Genomic DNA, 12,436 nt, shown 5'->3' on the forward strand with positions numbered 1-12,436 from the left:
AATGGTCCCTAGTGTGTGAATGTGAGTGGGAATGTTGTCTGTCTATCTGTGTTGGCCCTGCGATGAGGTGGCGACTTGTCCAGGGTATACCCCGCCTTCCGCCCGATTGTAGCTGAGATAGGCGCCAGCGCCCCCCGCGACCCCAAAAGGGAATAAGCGGTAGGAAATGGATGGATGGATATATATATATATATATATATATATATATACATTTCCATGATATTATTAGTTTGTTTTTTAGAGAACATATTCTTAGCATCGATGCTAATGCACATTAGCAAGTAGGATACGAGGTAGATTACACTTGCCATGTCTGCTCCAGTTTACACTCATTGATTGACATCCGTTTACAATAAAATAGTGTAATAGTTCAACTGTTTGACGTGTTTAGTTTGGCGGTTGTGTCCAAACACCCGCAGGCTGTCTGACAGCCGCGGCCCCGCTGCGCGTGTGCGGAAAGGGGGCGGGGCTTGAGGAGCGAGTCAACATGCTGGCGGTGTGACTTGTGATCTGCGCGCAGGCGGACTCGAACACCGACCCACAGGCTGCAGGATGGAGCGAGGCGACCGCGAGAGCACCTGGAACTTTCTGTCCCGAAACAAAGCGTCGAGCGGCAAAGACGACAAGCCGCCGCGCAGCAGCTGGATGTTCCGGAGGATGGCGCGGAGGGGACCCGCCGTCTTGGACCGGGTCATCTCCATCTCGCAGCCCGACCTCGTCTTCTCTGCACGCCGCGACGAGGAGCCCGAAGAGCGGACCCGGTGCGGGAGCGGCGCCGACAAGTCTGCGGTGGCCCACTTGGTTCTGTCCCATCACAAGAGCTCCTCTCTCGGTTCTGCTGGCCTTGAGGGACTGAAGGGATCAGCGGGAGGAGGAGAGGAGGCGACGACAACAACTGGAGAACAGCTGGAAGAACAACATGGAGCTGCGGTAAGACACACACACACACACACACACACACACACACACTTACCTATACATTACAGGTCTTTAACGGGGGTCCGGAAAGGTACTGCAGCGGGGGTCGTAAAAATTGTTTTCTTTTTTGAATATATGTATATTTTTTAGGGCTGGGCAACGATTAAAAATGTTAATCGAAGTTAATCGCACTATTTCTCTGATTAATCGCGATTAACTGCATTGTATACGCAAAGCCCAATAATGAATTCAAAAGTAGTGTGTAGTGCACCTTTATTGGAATATTCTCCCACATGAACAAAAGCGCCAAAACATTTGTTGTGCAAACACAATCTAAATCAGTCCTTGTTAAACAGTAGCAGTTAAATAGCATATTTTATGAAAATCAACTCCAAAAATGTCAATACAAACATTTAAGCTTATTGCCACTGCCAGGGTATTTAAGTTATCCTGTTTGTTATGGAAAATAAATATAATCTACATACAAATCTCTGAGCCACAATCATAACATCTGAACAGGCAATTTCTGAGGTAATCAATCAATCAATCAATGTTTACTTATATAGCCCTAAATCACTAGCGTCTCAAAGGGCTGCACAAACCACCACGACATCCTCGGTAGGCCCACATAAGGGCAAGGAAAACTCACACCCAGTGGGACGTCGGTGACAATGATGACTATGAGAACCTTAGAGAGGAGGAAAGCAATGGATGTCGAGCGGGTCTAACATGATACTGTGAAAGTTCAATCCACAATGGATCCAACACAGTCGCGAGAGTCCAGTCCAAAGCGGATCCAACACAGCAGCGAGAGTCCCGTTCACAGCGGAGCCAGCAGGAAACCATCCCAAGCGGAGGCGGATCAGCAGCGCAGAGATGTCCCCAGCCGATACACAGGCAAGCAGTACATGGCCACCGGATCGGACCGGACCCCCTCCACAGGGGAGAGTGGGACATAGAAGAAAAATAAAACGATATTACGGAGATGAAAGAAGGCCGTTTTAGTAACGCTTTTAATGTGTGCCTCAAAGGAGAGAGTTGGGTCGAAGATAATACCCAGATTCTTTACCGTGTCGCCTTGTTTAATTGTTTGGTTGTCAAATGTTAGAGTTGTATTATTAAATAGAGTTCGGTGTCTAGCAGGACCGATAATCAGCATTTCTGTTTTTTTGGCATTAAGTTGCAAAAAGTTAGCGGACATCCATTGTTTAAGTTCATTAAGACACGCCTCCAGCTGACTACAATCCGGCGTGTTGGTCAGCTTTAGGGGCATGTAGAGTTGGGTGTCATCAGCATAACAGTGAAAGCTAACACCGTATTTGCGTATGATGTCACCTAGCGGCAGCATGTAGATGCTGAAGAGTGCAGGGTAACAGCAGGAACATTTTTTTTATCAGCGATCTTATGTTTAAAAAACCTATATTATAGGTAGTGGGCTGTTTTAGGGAATTTTTGATCAAATTATCCGTAGTAGCAATATTAATAATGTTGTGTTAATTCTGCGTAGTGCACTTAAAATAATTATGACCATATCTAGGAATTGATATGATGGGAATTTTCCGATTGTTTGCTTGGTGCTTTGATAAACTGAACGCATATACATGGTACTATATTGTGATGTTATGAGCCAGGGAATAAAAGAACTACCCTACCCAGCATGCAACAGGAGTGACGAGCATGCGCGGTAGCCCGGTATAGGTTGTGTGTCGCCATGACGGCATCTTGTATGTTGTGATATGCACGCTCTGAAAGCAAACGTTAAGAACTCAGCCAACACTCCTCGTCTGCATTATTCATAAATAGACAGACAACACATATACTCCGCTGCTTCACAGGCCGCTGGATGTAGCCGGCAAAGTATTCCCATGCTAGCTAGCCGCTCTAGCAAGCACGCCTCATTCAGTCCAAAACGGCCCGATCTATCCACATCCAGAATTGTCTGGCGGTCGTAAGTGATCGTAAGCCAGCCATGAAATTTGCAGAATTGTCCGATATTTTTGCCAAATGTTCCATCTTTATCAAGAGCCCCTCGACGCCGAAGCCCGTCCGGGCGACGCCATCTTGTTAAGAAAAGGCGTTAACAAAATAAAAGCATGTAAACAACATACGCAAATGTGCGATAAAATAATTGTCGGCGTTAATAGATTGATGAATTAACTCGTAATTAACGCATTAATTTGCCCACCCCTAATATTTTTATAAATGGTAAATGGGTTATACTTTGACCCTATTTCCACATTCACCCATTCACAAACACATTCACACCCTGATGGCGGGAGCTACCATGCAGGGCGCTAACCCCGACCCATCAGGAGCGAGGGTGAAGTGTGTTGCTCAAGGACACAACGGACTAGTTTGGTAGAAGCTGGGTCACCAGGAACCCTCAGGTTGCTGGCACGGCTACTCTCCCAACTCACACCCTTCGCCAAACATTTTTTACAAATTTTAACTTCTTTAAATTGATATATATGTGGGGCGGCATAGCTCGGTTGGTAGAGCGGCCGTGCCAGCAACTTGAGGGTTGCAGGTTCGATTCCCGCTTCGGCCATCCTAGTCACTGCCGTTGTGTCCTTGGGCAAGACACTTTACCCACCTGCTCCCAGTGACACCCACACTGGTTTAAATGTAACTTAGATATTGGGTTTCACTATGTAAAAGCGCTTTGAGTCACTAGAGAAAAGCGCTATATAAATATAATTCACTTCACGAAATATACATCAAAGGCAAGCTGCATTTTTTAAGATGTTGCCTATCATGCATAATATTTATGTAAGACAAGAACAATTTTTCTTCTATTTTTTAATGCTTCACGGGGCTTCACAGTGGCAGAGGGGTTAGTGCGTCTGCCTCACAATACGAAGGTCCTGCAGTCCTGGATTCAAATCCAGGCTCGGGATCTTTCTGTGTGGAGTTTGCATGTTCTCCCCGTGACTGCGTGGGTTCCCTCCGGGTACTCCGGCTTCCTCCCACTTCCAAAGACTTGCACCTGGGGATAGGTTGATTGGCAACACTAAATGGTCCCTAGTGTGTGAATGTGAGTGTGAATGTTGTCTGTCTATCTGTGTTGGCCCTGCGATGAGGTGCCGACTTGTCCAGGGTGTACCCTGCCTTCCGCCCGATTGTAGCTGAGATAGGCGCCAGCGCCCCCCGCGACTCCGAAAGGGAATAAGCGGTAGAAAATGGATGGATGGATTTTTTAATGCATTCTAACTCAAAAATAAACACTAGCAAAAGTCATCTGTAGGTGATGGCATTAGCTCAGGGGTCGGGAACCTTTTTGGCTGAGAGAGCCATGAAAGCCAAATATTTTCAAAATGTATTTCCGTGAGAGCCATAAAATATTTTTTAGCACTGAATACAACTAAATGCGTGCATTTTTAAGTAAGACTAACATTTTTAGAGTATAATAAGTGTCTTATTCTTTTTAATAACATTGTTATGCTAAAGTTAGCCAATAATAAATATAATACTTAAATAAATAAATAAATAATGATAAATGGGTTGTACTTGTATAGCGCTTTTCTACCTCTAAGGTACTCAAAGCGCTTTGACACTACTTCCACATTTACACACACATTCACACACTGATGGAGGGAGCTGCCATGCAAGGCGCCAACCAGCACCCATCAGGAGCAAGGGTGAAGTGTCTTGCTCAGGACACAACGGACGTGATGAAGTTGGTACTAGGTGGGATTTGAACCAGGGACCCTCGGGTTGCGCACGGCCACTCTCCCACTGCGCCACGCCACTTCTTACCATTAATGCGACATTTTGAACAGGTGCGATAGAAAATGGATGGTTGGATTAAAATGCATGAGAATGTTTTATAATTTGAACGTTATTTTTAACACTGTGATTACCAGCGGAATTATTAAATACTTATCGTGTTAAGCAATGTCAGCTAAGATTTATCTGAGAGCCAGATGCAGTCATCAAAAGAGCCACATCTGGATCTAGAGCCATAGGTTCCCTACCCCTGGATTAGCTCATGTTCAACTCTAAAGCTTTCTAAAAAACACACCCAAACTATCCATCCATCCATCTTCAACCGCTTATCCGGAATCGGGTCGCGGGGACAACAGCTCCAGCAGAGTCCCCCAGACTTCCCTCTCCAGAGCAACATTAACAACTTCCATGAATTGATTAACAAGTTGAAAAACTTATTGGGGTGTTACCATTTAGTGGTCAATTGTACGGAATATGTACTGAACTGGGGCTTCACGGTGGCAGAGGGGTTAGTGCGTCTGCCTCACAATACGAAGGTCCTGCAGTCCTGGGTTCAAATCCAGGCTCGGGATCTTTCTGTGTGGAGTTTGCATGTTCTCCCCGTGAATGCGTGGGTTCTCTCCGGGTACTCCGGCTTCCTCCCACTTCCAAAGACATGCACCTGGGGATAGGTTGATTGGCAACACTAAATGGGGCCTAGTGTGTGAATGTTGTCTGTCTATCTGTGTTGGCCCTGTGATGAGGTGGCGACTTGTCCAGGGTGTACCCCGCCTTCCGCCCGATTGTAGCTGAGATAGGCGCCAGCGCCCCCCGCGACCCCGAAAGGGAATAAGCGGTAGGAATTGGATGGATGGATGGATGTACTGAACTGTGCAATCTACTAATAAAAGTCTCAATCAACCAATCAATTCTTCCTGGGGATCTCGAAGCGTTCCCAGGCCAGAGAGGAGATGTAATCCCCCCATCTGGTCCTTGGCCTGACGCGGGGTCTCCTCCCAGTTGGACGTGCAACGAGGACCTCCCTAGGGAGACGCCCGTGAGACATCCGCACGAGATGCCCGAACCACCTAAGCTGGCTCCTTTCCAAGCGAAGGAGCAGCGGCTCTGCTCAGAGTCTCTCTCGGGTGACTGAACTTCTCACCCTATCTCTAAGGGAGATGCCAGCCGCCCTTCTGAGAAAACTCATTTTGGCCGCTTGTATCCGCGATCTTATTCTTTCGGTCCTGAACCACACTTCATGACCATAGGTGAGAGTAGGAATGTAGATAGCTCGGTAGACCGAGAGCTTTGCCTTCTGGCTCAGCTCTCGTTTCGTCACAACAACTGCAGAGAGACTTCAACACTGCCCCGGTTGCTCCGATTCTCCGGCTGATTTCCTTCTCCATCTTTCCCTCACTCTTGAACAAGACCCCGAGATACTTCAACTCCTCCACCTGGGACAGAGTCTCGTTCTCTACCTGGACTGTACAAACCATCGGTTTCCTGCTGAGAACCATGGCCTCAGATTCGGAGATGCTGATCCTCATTCCAGCCGCTGAACACTCGGCTGCGAACCGATCCAGTGAGAGCTGAAGGTCACGAACTGAAGGTGCCATCAGGACCACGTCGTCCGCAAAAAGCAGTGACGCAACATTTAGTCCCCCGAGACGTATACCCTCTCCGCCGTGGTCAAGACTCTGCCTAGAAACTATACATTCTGTACAAATACAAACGTTTGTATATGTAATGTAGTGCCAGGCACATTCATAATAACATGTAGTATTTAACAGACCTTGGTCTTTCTAAGCAGGGCAGCACGGTATGAAAAGGGGTTAGTGCATGTGCCTCACAATACGAAGGTCCTGAATAGTCCCGAGTCCAATCCCGGGCTTGGGATCTTTCTGTGCATGTGGAGTTTGCATATTCTCCCCGTGACTGCGTGGGTTCCCTCCGGGTACTCCAGCTTCCTCCCACCTCCAAAGACATGCACCTGGGGATAGGCCCCTCCCACCTCCAACGACATGCACCTGGTAATAGGCCCCTCCCACCTCCAAATACATGCACCTTGGGATAGGTTGATTAGCAACACTAAATGGTCCCGAGTGTGTGAATGTTGTCTGTCTATCTGTGTTGGCCCTACGATGAGGTGGCGACATGTCCAGGGTGTACCTCGCCTTCCGCCTGAATGCAGCTGAGATAGGCTCCAGCGCCCCCCGCGACCCCGAAAGGGATAAGCGGTAGAAAATGGATGGATGGTCTTTCTAAGCATACGGTGGCGTATTCATTTTCACAGATGCATTCCTTCAACAACACTGCTACTCATGGCAGATTTCATGATAGATGACAACAACTATCCATCCATCCATTTCCTACCGCTTATTCCCTTTTGGGGTCGCGGGGGGCGCTGGCGCCTATCTCAGCTACAATCGGGCAGAAGGTGGTGTACACCCTGGACAAGTCGCCACCTCATCGCAGGGCCAACACAGATAGACAGACAACATTCACACACTAGGGACCATTTAGTGTTGCCAATCAACCTATCCCCAGGTGCATGTCTTTGGAAGTGGGAGGAAGCCGGAGTACCCGGAGGGAACCCACGCATTCACGGGGAGGACATGCAAACTCCACACAGAAAGATCCCGAGCCTGGATTTGAACCCAGGACTGCAGGACCTTCGTATTGAGAGGCAGACACACTAACCTCTCTGCCACCATGAAGCCCTGACAACAACTACTTTAGGACAAATGATGATCCAGAACCGTATATTTTTTTTAACCTGAACATAAGGAGGATGAACTGCAAGTTTTAGCAGCTTTGTGCTACAGGGATCCAACTTTAGTGAAACACTGAGTATCATGTCACACTATTGCTAAGTGTTAAACAAGAAACACAAACATACTAAAACAATCACTTATCAAAGTTTGCTCTTACTGGGATGCCGACTGATGGGATTTTCGTACCTTTCTGTAGAAATGGAGAATTAATCATAAACCTCATGCCGGGGAAAAAATAGTTGCAAAAAGAGTGTACTTTCTTGTCTTTCTCGCCATCTCTGGGTCTAAGTTGGACGTCAAAGTTGCCAACTTCTTGGTTTATGGCCACATCCTTCTGCCATCCACGGGAAAGGCATGATTTATAATCTAAAACAGGGGTCGGGAACCTTTTTGGCTGAGAGAGCCATTAAAGCCAAATATTTCAAAATGCATTTCAGTGAGAGCCACATCATATTTTTTAACACTCAATACAACTAAATGCGTGCATTTTTAAGTAAGACCAACATTTTTAGAGTATAAAAAGTCTCTTATTCTTTTTAATAACATTGTTATTCTGAAGCTAACCAATAATAAATAAAATGTCATGTCTGTTGATCATGTTTTTGTTTGGCCATGTGCTGTTTGTCTTTTGGACTCTTTGAGTTCCTGTTTTTTTCCACTCCCTTGTCTGGTTTCCTGGGTTACTCATTTTGTCCACCTGTCTCTGGTGGACAAAATGCCCGCTCACCTGCTTCGGAGCACTAATCAGAGGCAGTATTTAAGCTTGTCTTTGCCAGTCAGTCGCCCTGGCGTCAATGTTATCTTTTCTTGCTCTGTGCTGACTTGTTTCATGCCTTGCCATAGTTTCGCGCTTCATGCCATGCCAAGTAAGTTTTGTTTGATTTATGTTCTTAGTCTGTTTATGCGTTAGCTTTCTTCCTTAGCCCAAGTTGTGCCTCCACTGTGAGCGTTTTTTGTTTGTATCTTTTTTTAGTTTAAATTAAGTCTTGTTTTTACCTAAATGCCATGTTCCGAGTAGTCCGTCTGCCTTCCTGGGAGAACGACCCCGCAGCAAGCTGCGACCCCCCCCATCGTGACATAAAATACTTCTTACCATTAATGCGACTTCTTGAACAGGTGCGGTAGGAAACGGATGGATGGATTTAAATGCATGAGAATGTTTTATATTTTGAACGTTATTTTTAGCACTGTAAATTCCAGCCGAATTATTCATAATTATCGCGTTAAGCAATGTCAGCTAAGATTTATCTGAGAGCCAGATGCAGTCATCAAAAGAGCCACATCTGGCTCTAGAGCCATAGGTTCCCTACCCCTGATCTAAAACATGCAGGTTTTTAACATTTTTCACCTTGGGGCCCATCCTGTCCACTCGAAAATTAACATTGATTCAGTAATCTTACTCTTCATTTTAATACTACTTAATATGTTTTATCAAGGCTTAGGTCAGGCAGATTAAAAAAAAATGCTAATTAAATATACAGAAAAAAAAAAGGACTCAAATAATTATGAAAAATTTACCTACATACAGTGTTAAATTAAATACGTTACGATAAATAAATGATAATTTATTAATTAAAATTTAAATTGAATTAAAATGCAAAAGAAAATACAACATGACCAGTTTAGTCGTATTTTTGCGCTGAAGAAACTTCTCTATGACTTTTGCTCCAGACTTCTTCTGTTTGTTTTCTCTTGTCATTACTGCCACTAGTGGTGAAAAGTGGTATTACAACTGATGACGGACCCCAGCTGAGAAACAGATATTTTTGTGGGGGCCCTCTAAGGAGGACTAGCGGCCCAACAACGGGCGCAGGCACTATGGTGAAGAAACACTGATCCAGAACTCACTTTGCCAACTCCCAGGCGATGCAGCCGCTCACAGACTCGGTGTGTCAATAAGCTAGTGAGCTCTCTCTGATCATTAAAGCAAATAACACACCGTTGTTTTCAGCGCTAACCATTTTTAATTAAAACAAGTATGGTTCCATAAAAAATGATGACATGTATATTAATATATATATACATGATATAAAATATGTAACAGGAACACTACACAGAAAATGACCTTAACTTGAATAAATCATGAAATATGCAAATAGCATTTACAAATAAACAAATATATTAAATATCAACTTATAAGTATTAGCAGTATTTACAAAATATAAAAAAAATGACCACTTTTGGACAAAACGTGGTATCTTTTAAACACTTTATGAATGTTCTAAAGTTCTAGAGGGGATTTGCACGTGCGGTTCAGGACAAACCAGAATAGCTACTATGTTTAAATATGTCAACATTTCCATGCTTACATTCTAAAAGTCCTATATTCACATTTGATGCAATATTTTTTACATAGATACACTTACGTATGCTTTTTTTGTTGCAATGTTCCAGGCGTAAACACATGTGGTGATTGCTGACTACTTGTGCAAAGGACTAATGTGCAACACTAGCCGCACTTTAACTGATTTGTGCAACAATTTAGCACACTTCCACTTCAGCACTATAGCACTTCTGCCTTTTGCCCTTTATCTACTTTGGTACTTCATTCTTCACCCGTCCTGAGCTGAGGTCATGCAACAACCTACTCTTTTATACGGTTCTCCATTTGATTTTATGTGTGTTATGATATACGAGTCTGTGTATTTCATTATACTGTTTGTGTCTGATGTCGCTGTACATGTTTTATGAACCTTGCTGTATATGCCAGCAACCTGTCAGGACCTGCAGATGGAGATTCTTTGGCTCCAGTCTAGCACGTTTACATTTTATGTGAGGGGGTTAGTGCGTCTCTGCCTCACAATACAAAGGTACTGGGTTCGATCCTGCGCTCGGGATCTTTCTATGTTGAGTTTGCATATTCTCTTTGTGACTGCGTGGGTTCCCTCCGGGTACTCCGGCTTCCTCCCACCTCCAAAGAGGGGATAGGCCCCTCCCACCTCCAAATATATGCACCTGGGGATAGGCCCCTCCCACCTCCAAAGGCATGCACCTGGGGATAGGTTGATTGGCAACACTAAATTGGCCCTAGTGTGTGAATGTTGTCTGTCTGTGTTGGCCCTGTGATGAGGTGGCGACAGATGTGGGTCATAACTTTTGGGATGAATTGTACTTCTAAGAGTAGTTTTAATGCAACATACTTTTACTTTTACTTGAGTATATTTATAGAGAAGAATCGCTACTTTTACGGCGCTCCATTTATCTACATTCAGCTCTCTACTGATTTTTATCGATCTGTTAATGCATGCTTTGTTTTGGTTTGTCAGACAGACCTGCAAAGTAGGATCTATCACAGGGGTAGGGAACCTATGGCTCGCGAGCCAGATGTGGCTCTTTTGATGACTGCATCTGGCTCTCGGATAAATCTGAGCTGACATTGCTTAACATGATAAGTAATGAATAATTCCACTTGTAATAGGTGTTAAAAATAATGTTCAAAACATAAAACATTCTCATGCATTTTTAGTCCATCCATCCGTTTACTACCGCACCTGTTCAAGAAGTTGCGTTAAGAAGTTATTTATTTATTATTGGTTAGTGCGGGGCTTGTCCTCCTGGGGGTTCTTCAGACCACCAAGCACAGACATGAGAGCCCGTTTCAGGGTTACACTATTGTTTTATTTTTCAATAAGTCTCTCAGTTGCTTTCCAGCAATTGTATTTTTATCTTTCGTTCTCGCTCGCGCTCTGGCTCCAGCCCCAACCCCGTCTCTCCTCCTGGTTGCTGCTTGTAACAGAGCGACAGGTGATTAGATAACAAGGCTCAGGTGGGCCATCTACGGAGCTCTCGCTGATTTCGAGACCGGTCCTGGCACACCCCAGTTCGCTGCAGGCCCGCGGGCCACGCCCCTTCCACAGTTAGCTTCAGAATAACAATGTTATTACAAAGAATAAGAGACCTATTATACTCTAAAATGTTGGTCTTACTCAAAAATGCACGCGTTTAGTTGTGTTCAGTGTTAAAAAAAAATATTATATGGCTCTTACGGAAATACTTTTTAAAATATTTGGCTTTTCGGCTCTCTCAGCCAAAAAGATTCCCGACCCCTGATCCATCACATGCCTGCGTTTCACCAATCAAATGCAGTCACTGGTGACGTTTGACTCCGTTTCACCAATCAAACTGCACACTTTTTTTATTTTTATAAACCTTTATTTATAAATTTCAACATTTACGAACAGTTGAACATAATAATCAAAGTAAGTACAAAAACAGTACAAAACAGTAAAAAAAAAAAAAACGCACAAAACAGCGCCAGGGGGTTATAAATTCAAAGTAACTAAAATAGAATGCAAAAAAAATGTTTATAAAATAAACAAAGTTCACAGCCATAGGCTCACTCAATCTAAGTAAATCACTTAAATTTGGAACACAGCATCATCGTTTTCACAGCTTTTTGGTTGTTAGAGGTAGAGTATTTTAATGTAGAGTTCTAAATCTTTTTTAAAGGCACAAAAAAACAGGTCGGGTATCGAGAAACTTACATTTATGAAGATAACACTTAGCCAATAGTATAATGAGGTTGCAAGGGTAAAATTAAATTTCAAATTTGTTTTCAATACAGTGTAAAACCAAATATATATTATTTAATATATATTATTGTTTTAGTTGCTTAAGAGATATTCCTGGCTATGAACTTGTTCATTGCTATTTATATGTTTTTGTGCATTACTTGTTGCCGTCATCATTAAACAAACAGGTTACTCATCAGTTACTCAGTACTTGAGTAGTTTTTTCACAACATACTTTGTACTTTTACTCAAGTAAATATTTGGGTGACTATTCCTTACTTTTTACTTGCGTAATACACCTCTAAAGTAACAGTACTCTTACTTGAGTACAATTTCTGGCTACTCTACCCACCTCTGGGTGCCGACTTGTCCAGGCTGTACCCCGCCTATCGCCCGAATGCAGCTGAGATAGGCTCCAGCAACCGAAAGGGACAAGCGGTAGAAAATGGATGGATGGGTGTTTATTAATGTGCATTGTCCCATGTTACAAATACCGATATAATAGTAGTACTAATACTACAATGTACA

General features: G+C 43.9%; 1 protein-coding gene across 2 annotated transcripts in view; it reads left to right on the forward strand.

The window, feature by feature from the left end:
- The first annotated feature begins 456 nt into the window (after positions 1-456).
- The window catches only part of LOC133535999 (multiple C2 and transmembrane domain-containing protein 1-like), a 68,484-nt gene continuing 56,504 nt past the window's right edge, over positions 457-12,436 (forward strand). The window contains exon 1 of one of the 2 annotated variants that reach the window (XM_061876133.1): positions 457-930. In XM_061876133.1, the coding sequence (XP_061732117.1) occupies positions 553-930 (378 nt within the window). In that variant the 5' untranslated portion in view covers positions 457-552. The remainder of the gene's footprint in view (positions 931-12,436) is intronic. The other variant, XM_061876134.1, reaches the window with a different exon arrangement.

This window comes from Nerophis ophidion, linkage group LG17, assembly GCF_033978795.1.
Source record: "Nerophis ophidion isolate RoL-2023_Sa linkage group LG17, RoL_Noph_v1.0, whole genome shotgun sequence".
Taxonomy (NCBI): domain Eukaryota; kingdom Metazoa; phylum Chordata; class Actinopteri; order Syngnathiformes; family Syngnathidae; genus Nerophis; species Nerophis ophidion.